This window comes from Periplaneta americana, chromosome 5, assembly GCF_040183065.1.
Source record: "Periplaneta americana isolate PAMFEO1 chromosome 5, P.americana_PAMFEO1_priV1, whole genome shotgun sequence".
Taxonomy (NCBI): domain Eukaryota; kingdom Metazoa; phylum Arthropoda; class Insecta; order Blattodea; family Blattidae; genus Periplaneta; species Periplaneta americana.
In genome coordinates, this window is record NC_091121.1 from 106,849,253 (window position 1) to 106,866,181 (window position 16,929).

The 16,929-nt window shown below is 37.4% G+C and overlaps 1 protein-coding gene across 2 annotated transcripts in view; it reads right to left on the bottom strand.

Moving 5' to 3' along the window:
- ssp3 (short spindle 3) overlaps positions 1–16,929 on the bottom strand; it is a 383,163-nt gene that overhangs the window by 110,885 nt on the left and 255,349 nt on the right. For both annotated transcript variants that reach the window (XM_069826376.1, XM_069826375.1), the window contains exons 21-22: positions 15,640–15,774; positions 466–709 (exon numbers count right to left, since the gene is read on the bottom strand). In XM_069826376.1, coding sequence (XP_069682477.1) covers positions 466–709; positions 15,640–15,774 — 379 coding nt within the window. The remainder of the gene's footprint in view (positions 1–465; positions 710–15,639; positions 15,775–16,929) is intronic.

Here is a 16,929-nt window from a genome sequence, read left to right on the forward strand (position 1 = left end):
TACAAAACAGGAACGTGCTTGCTTAGGCGTGTGTCAAATTCGCTTCCGCTGCCTGTACTTGAAACACCGACTACATTCCGACCGGCGTCTTATGTTCACCTCAGAGTGATACAAATATACCGATATCACGGCCCTAGCTATAACAAATGGGTTATCATAAACTAAACTTAGATTACATAATTATTTTGTTCACTCTTTAATGTTTTGGCCTTTCGGCTCATTTCCTCCTAAGTACAGTATCTTGAAAAACTGATTCATTTCCTCATAAGTATCTTGAAAAACTGTCTTCTTATATGAAGCCCGAAGTTTGTGGAGTTGTGCCGCTATAAAACCATAATAGTTAACATACATATCCGTATTGCTGTAGACAGTTCCGCAGAAAAAATTCTTCCAGAACAAAGTAAATGTTAAAAAATTTAATTACAGTAGGTCTTCCTCCATGAACTGAAGGAGGATAATGTTTACCTGAAACATCTGAAGATCCAGCTCTGCCACCCGGCTGAGAAGACGTATTGTGGCAATGGTAACGGCGATGGTATGTGGTGGTAGGGCGGGAGGCGGCGAGGCCGAGCCCCTCGGAGGAGCGCCTTGATGCAGCAGCATGCCGTACAGCATGGAAACGGCGCCTACGAGCTCCGTAACTTGAAGCGTCGCCACCAGCTGAGTGGGGTCATCGTTACTGCCACCACGGCGCACGCTGATGTTACACCTGCAAAGAAACATGGACCCTGTAGCCAGACGAAGTAAGGCGGCTTGTACGGACATCCGTAAGTGTACACTGACAAGGCAAAAGAACGCGGTGGCAGCTGTAAGCAGCGCCGAGTAAGTAAGAGGGTGAAAAGCGCTATAAAGAATAAATAGATACAGTGTTCAAGATATCATACAGAACAGCAACTTTTAGACGCGATTTGTAATGTCGCTGCCTCCTGGGCTAAAATTTCCTCTGGAAATCTAACAAGAAGCTGGAATAAACTATTTACATACGGTATGAAATCAAAAGAGCGACTTCAGAATAAAGAAACTTGAAATACACTAGAAGAAATGGTGAACGGGAGAAAGAAGATATCAGATGATAGATGACATTAAGATATATGGATCATTATGCGCAGACTAAGAACAAGGCACAAAAGAGGAAAGATTGGAGAATGCTGAGGTTTCAGTGAAAGACCTGCCCTTAGGCAAAAAACTATGAATGAATAAATATAAAATTCACCAGTCGTTATGCTGCAGGCATGACTATTATCAGAGCTGTTTGTAAAATACTATTAAAGTAATATTTGTACCTCCGTGAAAATAGAATATTTCATGTCTGTCCGGAAAGATTAGTTTTAATTAAAATGAAATTACAGTTTGTACTGAGATAATACAATATATGAAAAATATGTTGCAGTACATCTAAATAGAAAACTTGTGAGCTTCCTATACATACTTACCACTTTTCGTAATGACATTTGCAAGAAATTTATAAAATTGACATTTCGTTGATGTCTATATAAAAATATAACCAATTTTCAGTTGAAATTTATTTCGAACGGACTAAAACAATAATGACGAGGGGCCACGATGACACGGTGGTGGTGGTGGTGTTTTTTTAGTGAGTTATTTTACGACGCTGTATCAACATCTCAGGTTGTTTAGCGTCTGAATGAAGTGGAGGTGATAATGCCGGTGAAATGAATCCGGGGTCCAACACCGATAGTTACCCATTGGGTTGAGGGAAAACCCCGGAAAAAACCTCAACCAGGTAACTTGCCCCGACCGGGATTCGAACCCGGGCCATCTGGTTTCGCGGCAAGACGCGCTAGCCGTTATTCCACAGGTGTGGTGGTGGTGGTGGTGGTGGTGGTGGTGGTGGTGGTGGTGGTGGTGTACACAAGACAAAGGAGACAACCCAGCTCTTATGATCGTCAGAGAGTACGGCAGCGTTCATAGTGCATTTTTAAACTCTTAGCTAAGTGTACAACTGTCACTTATTTAATTCGTTCAGTGTTAAATACAAGAGCAAGAAATGCCATTTGGGTATTAATGTCTGAAGATGATCCTTGGCAAATGATTGCCACGCCACACCACACATTCTTCCAAACGACGTTGGAAGCTGTCCATTACTCTTCATAATATATCGCCAGGTGGTGTTGACTGCAATTCCGATGCAGTTATTCAATTTCAAGATAGTGGTAGGACATCTTTGAAATACTTTTGTTATTCCAAGTTATCTTGAACCTTAGATCCCCTAAGTCTGTCTTTCGAACTACTCGGTACGGCTTGTACTCATCAACGTAACGGCACGGGAAGGTTGCCCTTCCCTCGGGTAACGTGACTCCTTTCAGAAAAGATTAGTTCTTTCACTTTACGGTTTTCAGAGGAGAACATGGTTTCGTAGCAGATTCTAATTAACCTGTAATGAATAAGTATTTAAATATACTCGTGTGTACACTCCTCTCTCATCCGGGTTGGGGACCGGCAATGGCGGAGTTACTACAGCTATTTCTATATATTATATAGGCCTACACGACTTATACCTACAGCTGATATGTACATAATCTTATAACAATATTTTACAGGCTTATTATTTGAATTTACATTAATTTACAATTATACACAATCCATATCGCTATCATTGCTATCGTCATCGTCATCGTCTTCAACGCTTGGTCCAAATTAATTATTATTTCGTCAATGGCATCATCCATTCGGAATTATCTTCTTAATCGTAGGTACTACTTTCTGAACAAGATAGAATTGGATACTTTAAAGTAGAAAGGTGCAAAGTGCCAAAATCATAGAAAACGAAATTATTATGCAGAAAAGTGCAATGTACCTCGGAGGATGATGTATGAAAGAGGCTACATCCACTTGTGTTTCTTAAGCGAGATATTTAGATGTTACGTTGCCAGCACCATGCAGTTTCAGACGGTAAGCGCCCTGTTGAGCTGCATCATAGAATGCAATGGATCTTCAACAGGTCATGTTTGTGCCCAAACTTACACACAGCGAAATGCTTTACAGATGTCAACTTTCACGTTATAACTATGGAGTTTGTGTATGTGATACAATGCAGTCTTATTATGTGTATGTGGGATGAAAGCATCGCGAGTAGAGGTGCCAATGAGATTGCCTCGTGTGTACTAAAACTGATGAATATGGACATAACAAACAAGAAGAATCTGATAACTGTGCAGCTGAAAACAAAAAGTAATGGTTTTCATGTGTCTCTTTTTAGTTGCCATTGGTTTATTTGAGCACATAGAACAACGTTTCCTTCTCAGCGGCCACAGTTTCCTGCAATGCGATCTGATTTCGCTTTGATTGAAAAACGACAGAAAGTGACAAAAGCCTTCATTCCTAGTGACCTGCTTAAAATCGTAAAAGACTCTAAAGTTGTAAAACCATTTCAAACCGTTTCAATGCTAGAGTCATATTTCCTTAATATGCAAGATGTTGCTGATCAACAAATTTCCATCAAGCACTTGAATATTTCTAAGGCATGTTGCAATCAGTATGATGTTAGTAAAGCAGGTAGTGTTTCTGTGAAATAGTCCCATGATAATGAAGCAGTGCATACCATTAAAGTGCTTAAAAAAAAAACATGAAAAATGTGCAGTCAGCATTGTTTGAAGTTAAAGCATAAAAGAGGGAAATTACTGAAGAAAAGAAGGGGGATCTACTAGCAATGACTCCCTATCTTCCAAATGAGGAGCATAGGCAGTTCTACAGGCAGATCTGTGAGTAAAAATTGCTCCAGAATAGGAAAAAATAGGTATTGGACTTTGCACCATTCTACTGCAACTGTACCCATTACTTAACCCTTTTCACAATCTGTGTCATATAATTAAATATGGAGAAATAATGGCTTTACATACCACTATTATTAATGAGTAAACACTGTACTATTGCTGTTTTCTATCAGTAAAAAAAAAACATGACACAAATATGTGTACAATTATTCTTATAGCTACATTTTTTTATCTTATCTCCAATGTTTCATTTTGGCACTTTGCACCCTTCTACTTTAAAGTATCCAATTCTTCGATTGTATACCGAATGACATGTTGATCGAAGTCGTCCACTTCAACTTTACACAAGTTCTAATTCTGGAATAAAATAATATGTTTTGCAGAACTATAACAAAATAATAACTTACAACAGTAATTCATTATGTCGCTCACAGTACACACAATATTGTACATAACTATCATAGCAATAATTTCTAAGCATTACATACCTATTCTTTTCCGGAGTAGTGTGAGGTTCATTCGGTTGTAATTCAATATTATTCTTAATTCTCTACACGGAACTAATACTTTTGCCAGAGTATTTAGCCGATGTCTCATATTCCTTACCCAGAGGTTCCAGCAAACACTTGTTTAATTTTTCCTCCTCGCAACGCTTAATTATAATAAATATATTCTCCGCTATGGATAACAGCGTTACTTTTTCTTCGCGATGGTGTGATTTCACCATAATTACTACCCTGTGGTTGCTGCTCCATGTTAACACTACTGGTACGCAGTGAAGGAAATAGTTCTACAGTATGTTTTTTGACAAGAGATTATGATGCGGAGCATGCGCAAACAACTCAGTTGGCTCCACCTACGTTACGTGCTTCCTTCCCTCTGCCCCTCTGTCACCGCTCAGGAAGTTCAAGATAACTTGCAATAACAGTACTTGAGATGCCCCCATAAGAAGATATCAGCAGTTATCAGATCCGGGGACAGGGGCGGCCAAATGCTGTCACCATATCGAGAAATGATTTTCCGTGGAAATATTGTCTTTAGCAACAACCCTATGCATATTCTTGCAATGTGAGCCGTCACGCCATCCTTTTCGAACCACACACTGTTAATATCCACGTTAAGCATCCGTAATTGAGGAAGAAAGAATCTTGCAAAACCGTGAAATAATGATGACTACTGACCGTTGATAGTCTGACACTCATTGTCTTCGAAAGAAAAACGCCCGATGATTCCAAAGACAGCGACTCGATACAATATACGCTGGACAGAAATTGGAAAATCGTTGTTCTTGAAATAGACCTCTATTATGAAAGCACGTTGCTCTGCATTCCACACTTCATGCTGCCGTACTCTGTATGATTATTATGATGATGATGATGATGATGATGATAATAATAATAATAATAATAATAATAATAATAATAATAATAATAATGCGCCAGAGCTACGCTATTATTAGTCAAGCAGGAGACAGCAAATTTTTGTTAGGAGAGTACACCCAGGAATCGGAGAACACCCAGGAATCGGAGACACTTCTTGACATTATTGCCACGACTAATCCTCAGCTAGTATTAACGAATGGACAACTATCAGCGCCGGGTATCTCAGCACACGACATAATCTTTTTAGAATATTCCTTGCATTGCCCAAAATATAAACCTCGCATCACATCATACCAGGACTTAAAGCATATTGAGCATGATGAATTAATCAATGACGCACTTAGCCTGCCTTGGACTGAAGTGTGGAACTTACCAGACATTGACGACAAAATCGAAAAATTTAACGACCTAGTAATTCAGTTATACGATAAACACGCACCCTTGAAAACCAGACGAGTTGGTAGACACCCTGCGCCTTGGATGTGCGATGCCATAAAATTACTCATGACAGACAGAGACACTGCTTATCGTAAATACAGACGGAGCAAGGACGAATTAGATTTTAATACTTACAAAGTTTTAAGAAATAAATGTAATCAAGCAGTAAGAAATGCTAAATTACGCCATGCACATTCCCTTATTCTACCTTCGGTCAGTGCGAAAGAATTGTGGCGTAACATTAATAACCTGGCTCTAACAAAAGCAAAGCCTCGGGTAGATAACATCAACTTGTCACTCAATAGTCTAAATGAACATTTTGTCACTGCTCCACCTGAACCATTACATAAGCAAGAGACTCTTGAATTTCTCAGATCTTACCCCCAACCTGTGTGGGATAAATTCTTCTTTAAATACATTAACCCGACTGACGTAATGAAGACGCTGCGACGTATGAAATCTAAAGCCCAAGGTATAGACAATATAAATATCACTCTCCTGTATAAAATAATAGATGTGATCCTGCCGACCGTCACCCATATATTCAATGCATCTATTATGACTGGGTCCTACCCCTCTCTCTGGAAAGTGGCATTAGTGAAACCTTTACCTAAATCTAACACACCTTCTACAGTAAACCAATACAGACCGATATCAATTCTTCCCACTCTTTCAAAAGCATTAGAACATATTGTACATGGACAACTTATGAACTATCTCGACGAACACAAACTCCTTGACGACTATCAATCGGGTTTTAGACATGGACACAGCACTTCTACAGCCCTACTTAAAGTGACTGAGGACATCCGTGAAGCTATGGATAGGGGTGAAGTAACGGCACTAACTCTTCTCGATTTCAGCAATGCCTTTGGTTCTGTTGATATCGACTTGCTTCTTGCAAAGATGAAGGCTTTGCACCTGTCAGACAATACCTTGAGCTGGATGGACTCCTACCTACGTGACCGCCAACAGTGTGTTTCACTTGATAATCAATTCTCCCAATGGAGATGCACAAAGGCGGGAGTGCCGCAGGGCTCCGTATTAGGACCACTACTTTTCTCTATCTACATTAATGACGTATCAAAGAACTTACAGTATTGCCGATATCACCTCTATGCCGACGACCTACAACTTTACCAGACCCAATACGATCAATGAATCGATTGACAAGTTAAATTGTGACCTAGCCACTGTCTCCACTTGGGCGGCCAATTTCGGACTCGCACTTAATCCAAGTAAGACTCAAGCCATAATTATTGGACATAAGCGTTTAGTTAACTCCCTTAATAACAGTAATCTTTCAGTTGTTACCCTTAACAACACGCTAATCCCTTATTCATCTGTCGTAAAAAATCTTGGCTTCTTTTTTGATAATAATCTAAGTTGGAATTTTCAAGTTAAAGAAACGATAAAAAAAATCTGTTCCTCCATTCACTGTTTGAGTCGCTTGAGAAACTTCTTGCCCCAGCAACTAAAACTTACCCTAGTGCAAACCCTAGTAACGCCGCACTTCGATTATTGTGACGTTTTGTTAAGTGACCTAAGTTCTGAATTGTCAGTCAAGTTACAGCGAGCTCAGAATATGTGCGTCAGATACGTGTGCAACATCCGACGGTATGATCACATGTCACCGTCCTTCGCAAGTCTCTCGTGGCTCCGACTTAAAGAACGTAGAACTTTACACTCTTTGTCTTTACTCTTTCGAATTCTGCACACTTCAACACCAAATTACCTTTCGTCTCGTTTCTCTTATCTATACTCTAACCACGACGTAAATACCAGATCACTTATCTGTGGCACGCTAAGTATACCTCTTCATAGAACATCTTGTTATTCATCATCTTTTACAATATCCACCTCGCGTCAATGGAATTCCTTGTCACAAAGTATTAGGGGCTGCAAGACAATAAACACCTTTAAGAACAGCTTAAAAGATAACCTTATTAGCATTTCACTCCAATCATACTGATTTAAACTATCACTGACTACATTGTTACTTTTTTCTTTAGACATCATCCTGATTGTGCTATATTTTAATTGTCTCGTAATAATCTCTTTCTATTATCTAATATTATTTGAAATATATTAACATTCTATGTATTTTAGTTTAATTCTGCTACACAGTTTATTTCAGTGTTTAATTAATAGTTCATAGTATTTTGTTGTTTAATTTGTAAATAACTTTTGTATAAATGTAACTCTCATCTAAATCAAATTGTTGGATTCTTTGTAAGTTCATGCATATGTATATACACTTTTGCTGGTTGAGTGGAAGAGAAGGCCTTACGGCCTTAACTCTGCCAGCTAAAATAAATCATTATTATTATTATTATTATTATTATTATTATTATTATTATTATATAACTATGAGTACTCAGGTGCTCTAATCAAAACTGAAAAATCGAAAACTGAAAACTAAATTCTTTTTGTTTTTCAACCAATAAAAGCAAAGTTTGCAAGTTTTAAATAAATATACAGGCAATTACGTAATAACCATAGAAAAATATGCCTTTTGGCTCTTATTAAAATTCGTGAAAATAATGCTGATGTAATCATAATATATTGAAAATAATAATGATGAAATAAAGCTTAAATTCGCTCACTTTTCCGTTTGACACTAATGGGACAAATCGTGTCTGAATTTTCATTATTACCGACTACATGAACAAACGACACTATACAAATTTTATATGCCGACAGCTGTGTACAAAGCAGAAACAGTAAAAACTAACAACCCAGCTCAATCAGCTAGTCACAGTCATGCGGTAAAAAGATGGACAAAGCGGCTACAGGAAAGTTTAATTTTCTGTCTGGACAGATAACACGTCAAGAGTCTCGATTTTCCATTTCACCATTACTCCATTGCCACTACATTATCTCATCGTCTCTAAATGACCTCTGTCCTATAAAAGAATTTTAAGTAACTACTGCATTCACAACTACAACTCAACTTGAATACTCAGTACAACACAGTATAACAAACGCCTAAACGCACGTAGGCTGCTTGGATGGGCACACTATACTACCCGGAATGATATATGTGCATGCTAAGGATTCCCCTGCGGGTAGCCCCCGTAGCCTACTCCCCTATAGCCTACAGAATCCTTTTAACTTTCCACCTAGGCATCACCGCGGTCCCTCAACACCGCGCCTCCAGTCCCACAAGCTAACATGAGCTAGGTACATAGCACTACCACCAGCATCCAACACGAGGTCCATGTTCGGTGGCAGTCCGCAGCGACTGACTCTACATCGCACACAAGTCCAAATATGGGAAAGGAACGAAATGAGTCCAAGGTCCAACGCGGAAAGTTACCAAGCAATTTTACTTCAACTGGTTGAGGGAAAACTTCGGAAGAAATCCTCAACCAAGTAACTTGTCCCAACTAGGATTTGAATCCAGGCCCGCTCGTTTCACGGTCAGGTATGCTATCTGTTAGCGAACAAGTAAACTATGAACTATACAGGGTTGTTTCCGATCTCCGATAACGAATTTGAATGACATCATGTGCGTCAGGAGTCACATGACAGCTGAACTGTGGCGCGAGGTGACAGACCAGTAGTGAGCGATCTCATAATCAGAGTGCACGGCGATTCACAGCAGAAATTTCCAAGAAAATCGAGCCTTTTTGGGAGGAGTACATAACAACCCTTTCCAATGCCAAGTACAGTTAAGTGAAAATAAAAGAAGTCTGCAATAAACGAGGTTTCGTTATTTCCAAGAAAAGCATCTTCTCTGTACTTAATAAGATTGGTAAAGCTCGAATGGAATTAATTTGTATCATCTCGTGGGGTGCGGCGACTTGTGACGGAGGGGGGGGTGGATTTGCTTGCTTTTTCCACTCTGGAATTAATCCCATCCGAGTTTTGCCAGTCTTATTGGGTACACACAAGATGCCTTCCTTGGAAATAACGAAACCTCGATTTTTGCAGGCTCCTATGATTGTCACGTAACTGTACTTGGCATCGGAAAGAGTTATGTACCCCTCCCAAAAATACTCGATTTTCAATGGGCATTGCTACTGTGATACACCGTGCATTCTGATTATGAAATCACTCACTACTGGTTTGTCACCTCTCGCCGCAATTCAGCTGTCGATGTGATTCCTGAAGCACATGACATCATTCAAATTCGTTATCAGAGATCGGAAACAACCCTGTAGCCGCATAGGTCTGAGCCATTATTTTATAGGGCACACGGCCTTAAACAATGGTAGTCTCTTGTACTTACTTTTTAGGGATTATGTATTTATTAATAACAGAAACTGCCGCCATGTATTCTGAGGAAGAAATGAAAGAAAAGAAAATAAAGAACGCAGGAAGGTTCTACGTAACTTTTATTTTTCCTGAAAAAGTCAGGAGAAATGAAAAGAACTCATTCATTTCACTAAAACCCAGAATTCTCCAATATTTTCTATTTTCTGCCTTCCTCCTACTCTCCGCATATGAACATTACCTTAATGTCGACTATAACCTGATATCTTCTTCTGGCCCGATCTTTTCTCCCGTTCACCATTCCTTCCAATGCATCCTTAATGTGAAGAAATTTAATGACTTGATTTTCTTTCAGACTTAATTTTATTTCAGAATACAAATCTTTCTAACGGTAAAGAAGAGAAAAAAAATTAAAAACTCAAAAATTTTTCTTTAAGGACAGTGGAAATATTTATTTATTTATTTATTTATTTATTTATTTATTCTGGTGTAGTTAAGGCCATCAGGCCTTCTCTTCCACACCACCAGAAATACAATAGAAATAGGGTAGCGTTTGAGATAATGTACAGGTAGAACAAGTCTGACAAAGATGACACACAAAATTTCTGTGACACAGCTGACGATTGTAGCTTAAACCGAAGGTAAAATAAAATTCGAAAGCATCTGTCTATCCGTAAACTTATTTAAACCGCGATCTCAGAAGTGCTATCCGGCTCAGAGAGAACGATGCTGGCGCTTGAGCTACTTCAGTTCGATCAACTACAACACCGCCCAGACAAATGCAACTCAGAATGAAACTAATTAACACAAACAAGATGCTTCTAATTGCGTGTAATTAATTAGTAGGCTACGTCGCTACTAGCATTCATTTGTGTCAATTGAAATTTGTGCAAGCCTCCCAGGGCTGTAAGGTAAGTGCGTCTGCCCTTGTTAGTCGCGCCCTAGGGAGACGCTCTCAGAATAACAAGCAGCCAGAGCCGCTTCCTTCCTGCCTGAAACCACGAGCCGCCGGCAAACCTCTTCGTATTCAACACCCCAAAACGACAAAAAAAAAAAGAAAAAAAAGAAAAGAAAAACTATTACTAATATGTTCAATTTAGTATACATACCATCATCGCACAAATGCATCTGCACTTGGAATAATGATTAAAAGATACTTCGAAAATCATAGTTGATATACCTAATTTAACGCCACTTTTTAGTTACGATGGGATTATAAAGCAATAATGGGACAACAGTGGAACGGCAATTACAATGACTATTTCGTTTATATGACGTCATTCCATTTTCGACCAATGAAGTGTAATGAAATTTTGAATTCCAACCAATCACAGTCAAACATCGCGATAATTTTTGCAGCTAGATTTATCGCTATCAATTTATCGCATGGTCGTTCTTTTGTTTAGTCGGTGTCGCCAACTGTTTCCCCGCAAATTGATTAGCATGAATCCATTAAGATGCATATACACTGCTAAACTGTTTTTTCAACTTTACGCATTCAAGCAATGAATGCAAGATTGATTGCTAATATTAATTAATATATTTACGCAATGAAGACGATGTTCAAAACGGTGCACCATGTAGACACACAAAATCTTCATGCATCTTAAGCTTGATCATTTCAATATTCTTTCCAGGCTGCATACATACGCGCATGGAAAATTGAACTGTGTAGATGCAGCTTCAGTCCCGTTACACACTACAGCGAGAATGCGTTTGTCGATCTATGGAAAATGCTTTCCTGTAGCACGGAGTAACAGTCGAAATGAGGCACGACTGACACATGGTCCCGCGCCCACAGGAAACTAACCTAATTGTAACCTATAAAATCTGTATTACGCGAATGAAATTAAACAATAATAGAAAGTCAGATGTTCAAATTTATGTAACATCAGCGCATATCAAACCCATGGTCGTTTAGTTTAGTATAATATACCTTGTATATTATATACAAGGTCTTTGATCAAACTGTCTTCCGTATGGCGTAATAAAATACGTGTTTTAATTATCTATACAGAGATGGATTCACTGTTTAACAACATATGTCTCGCTGTAGTATGAATACGTAAGCATTGCTATATAGCTTACTCCACACATATTACATAGTTCTTAGTTCTCGGTGTAGTGTGTAATGTAACGATGACGTACTAAATAAAGTGCGAAATTCTACTTCCACGCCTACATCTTCATCTTCCAATTCCATGTAGGGTATCTGAAAAAATTTCACTCCTTCATTCAGATTTGATAATTGCGTTTTCAACAATTCTTCATTTAATTAATGTATTAATCAGGTTACTTGTGATCATATTATAAAATGTTTAAATTAAATTATGATTTCAGCAGACAATGAAAATGTATTTCTGTTATAATAACAAGAGAAAAGCGCAGTATATGTAATTAACATTATTAAACCTGTATTTCGCTTTCGCAATTGACATTACTGAATAACATCCAATTTGTTTATTGCAGTAATCGATATTGATCTATTTCAACTTCACAATATCTGAATAGATTAAGTATTCGTAAATGTACAACTATTAAAATTTTGTGAGTGAATTTTAGGAATATATTATTTACATTTTTATTTTATTCACGAAATAGTCCTAATAAATGTCACTCATTTGTGGTAGACCAATGCAGCTTAGGAATTTGCTTCATGTAAACTAATCACAGCCTTCATTCTTTGAAGTAATTATCGTTATACAGGGCATAACAGAAACACCTGTACGAGCTTTTGGAGCAAGTTCTCCAGACCAAAACAAGGAAAACATGTTATATAAACATATGTCCGCAAAATAAATGCTTGGATTGAAAGGTGATATTCAAAGCTTTCCAGGTACTTTCCAATAACTTGTTACCCCATTACAAGTATAGTGGACTCCCTCTGTTGGAAACTTCTGTTATGGAAAATTACAACCTATATCATATATCAAGAAACAAATAAGACAACATACTCATCAAAACTGGAATATTAGATGGACGACAAGCACAATCGGATCACTAACAAGAGACGCCTACTTCTCAACAATACATGACCAACTCAAAAGCCATCACTTCAAACCTATTTTCATATCAACGCAGCTTCTTTCTGGAAAAGGGAAATTTGGAACTTACTTAGACAGATTCAACATTCCAGCAGACATCGACTCTACTTGTTCCTGCCGCGAAGACCTTCACAGTGTGTAACACCTTCTGTTTGATTGCCCTATTATTGAAGTAAAGACATTTAAAGACATATCTCCTGGAGTGTAACACCGAGTACAAGAGTCCACTATGTGAAGTGATTAAAAAACAGTGTTGCTAAAGAGAATTTACAAATTTGTTAAACTTTATCTTTAGAAGACTGTAGAGCTATCTTTCACCATTATCTGTGTATATAAAATAAGTAAATACCGTATAACTAAACTAAAATCACAGTCTAGTATATACACCACGAAGCTTGAGTTGTGAGGGTACTAGGAACAAGAGACTGTGCAGGTACTATTTCGCATTGTCTGTAATGAGGTGATAGTAGCGATCCTAGTGGTTAGCAACTATCTATGGATGCATATTTACTACGTATTGAGCTTCGTGACTGTATATACCAGACTGTGCTAAAATCCTAGCATACCGCTTCGTAAATTAGGGTTTTCTTGAGCGGATATTTAATAATAATAACAACAACAACTTATAATTTGAAAAGCTAGCTGACTCCACTCAATACGTTACTCATAAGGCGATCGCTTTGCTCATGCTCGACGTTGACATCAAAAGATACAGTAAAAAAGAAGAAAGAAATTGTATTTGAACTTATACATGAAAATATGACAAACTTAAATAAGAATTATTTTAGCATCTAAATTTGTACACATAGAAAGATAAGGAGAAGATTTTTTAATAACACATATAAATATAGGCGTTAATAACTTCTCTAAATAAAATAATTATTTTAACGTTGACAAAAATATTATTAAATCATTTAGACTGATACTCTTTCATAATGCATTTACTAAGACAAAAAATTAAGTTGAAACTTGTACGGAATCTGCTGCGTGATGCCTCCAACGCTTAGAGACAGGTATGTACTGTACAAGTGTTTGCACATTTTAACTGTACAAATTTGTCACTTTTAATTATTGCTTCTCTCATTTTTTGTACAATTTCTTAAAAATGTTTGAAATATACATTATCGAGTTTCTCGAATGGAATTTCACACAAATCTTTAAAAATTTGCGATTTTTGTACCTGTCTGCTTTCATCATGTAGTCTATGGTGCAGCATCTGACGCCAGCAAGAATACATTTTCTCTCACGATGCCCTCATGCCAAATGATATTCATATATGTACTTTCAAAGATACTGCAGATCGTTAAGTGATTTACTTTATCTAGCTCTTCACTCATCAGCAAAAATGTTTTGCCTGGATTGTCTGGCGACAGTATACCGAAAATAATATTACCAACATATCGTTCAGGTTCATCCGTGTTTACGTCAAGTGACACCCAGATTTTATTTGCTACTGTACTTCTAATGTTCCATAGCACTTTTTCGTAACACGAAAGTATGTACCCTTGACGAAGTGTTATTGCTCGTGAAATCTTCTTTTTTGTACACTTTTTAAAAGTTTTTAAAATATACATTATCGAGTTTCTCGAATGGAATGTTACACTGAAACATCACTTCACACAAATCTTTAGAAAATAGCCATTTTTTTTTTTACCTGGAACTCCGTAACGGGTTGAAGATTGTTCATTATCTTCATTATGTTTTAACAGATTTACATTATAAATGTGCTTCTTGGAATCGCAGTGCTGTTGTAAGTATCTTGTTTTATTTCCCTTCATTTCTGTCTCACATACTGCACATGTAATAATGTCTTCTTTTGCACATAAATATGGATTTCCAACATTCTCCACCAACTTCTTTAAACGTCCAAGCAATAACCTCACTTACTTACTTACAAATGGCTTTTAAGGAACACGCAGGTTCATTGCCGCCCTCACATAAGCCCGCCATTGGTCCCTAGGCTGTGCAAGGAGCTACCATTAACACGGATATAATTCGGCGGTCTGTGCTGTAACTCCGAAACAAGTAGTAGTAGGCCTATGTTGTCATGCGCTACGTGTATACTTATACTCAAGGACGGCTTATGTCATCCAACCCTCTCCACTCATCTTAACGGCGTTGCCTCCTTTAAACTATACGGAACTAAAAATTGTGCCTTTAGTTGTAACCAATTCTTATGGAACTATTAAATTATTATATTAGAATACATCGCTCCTACATAAATCTTCTCGCAAATACTGAATATGAATAAAAACACATCAACAACTTTAAACAGACGGATAAGCGCAAGGATAGGATGCATCCATATCTAAAATAAATCAATTTTGTGTGGAAGAGAGGTCTCATGACCTTAACTCTGCCAAAATAAATAAATAAATAAATAAATAAATAAATAAATAAACGAATAAATAATTAATACATCACTATCGTTCTATTTCGCACAATCAAAAAGTGAGGCCAAATTTCGTAGTAATCATAACTATCAAGAAGTAATTCATATTATTTCATATTTTGTCACATAAAACTTCACACTTTTCACATTTCGACATTCTCTTATTCAATAATTTTATTTCTTCATATTTTCACTCGCTCTAGTGGCAATTAAGAACTAGCGCAAAGAAAATAGCAGAATAAATTTAGTACACGGAGAAAATATGCCTATATGGATACAACAATGGCAGTATTAGCCGGAAATGGATTCCCTGTGCCTTTGGTGAGACAATTGAATAAGTTTTAAAATCATGGCACTAGCTTGTCAAATTTAAGCGACGTCTTTATTTCGATTAAATCGCGATCCAGCGATGTGAATGTTTCAAAACTTACCTGCCGGCCAACGTAGTAAGAAGTTCGAGGCCGCTGAGGAGGAACTGGGCTGCATGAGGGTCGCCGTCAATTGGGTCTCGCACACCACCGCAGTACAGAGCGAGCTTGTCCACCACGCCCACACTCACCGTGTAGCTGAAACATAACGAATCCAAATTCATCTAGCGAAAGACTATTGTTATTCCGATAAACATACTCAGAAAATGTTTCAAACTGACAAGGATTGTAAGGAGAATAATATTCCAAATCCTCCGACGTAGCGTATAAGCTCGAGAGCGGAATGCAGATATTGGCTGCGCTCTGTATAGAGGAGGACTGGAAGAAGGGGTGATCTCGTACAAAATGTACACAAACGTAAGTACTAGAACGAGAGTGTTCATGAAATGAATTCCCGTTCAGTGTTTACAAAACTATCTTGGACTATTATTAATTAATAAACACATATTTATTTTACAGAAATCATAGAAACTCTATAGCTACTTAAATATACAATATCATTATGTTATATTTTTATTTATCAGTATATCAAAACGGGGTTTTATGCTGTTGTCAGCTGAAAGGAACAGTAGCCTACTGATCGTAATGAAACATCAGTTACAGATGTTCGATGTCTGCCTTTATTAAAGTTGATAATAGAAAACAGTTGCTCACAAATATAAATGTTGAGCCAAACATAGCAATCATTTTCACAGCTAGCTTCTGTAATCATGGATATTATTCCTGAGGTTTAGTCTTGTAAAACTCAACTAGGCTAGTAGTATTATTCAGAAGGTCTTTAGCTCTTAGGCCACATTAAAAATCAATAATTTCAAGCTGTAAATCGTATGCCATTCTTTCAACTCGTGTTGAAGAAATTTATTATGATAGCCTTAAACTTCTTTCCAATTAAGACAAGATCTTAGAACCTAGAATTAAATTCATTCTGAATTTTCAATTAATATTTGCACATAATCGTTTAACATGGATTCATCACGAGCAGTTTCTATCGTTGGAAAGTGAACCATATTACCTTCCCGAAACTGACTTACGAAAAGTGTAAGTTTACGACTGAAATCCCGTAATTTATTCAACTTATCAATAATGAGCTGGCCTTTTTCCTGAAGAGAGATAATTTAAATTGTTGAAGATTAACAAATTCTAACGTAATGTAATAATGCAACTTTAAATTCCTGAACCTTTTCACTGCGATCTTCACCAACAAAACCATCGTATCTCTATGCGTAGACTAGTAATGACGCATTGTATTATGTTTTCCTCTTTCTTTCAAACTTTTGTGGCAGATAAGTATTG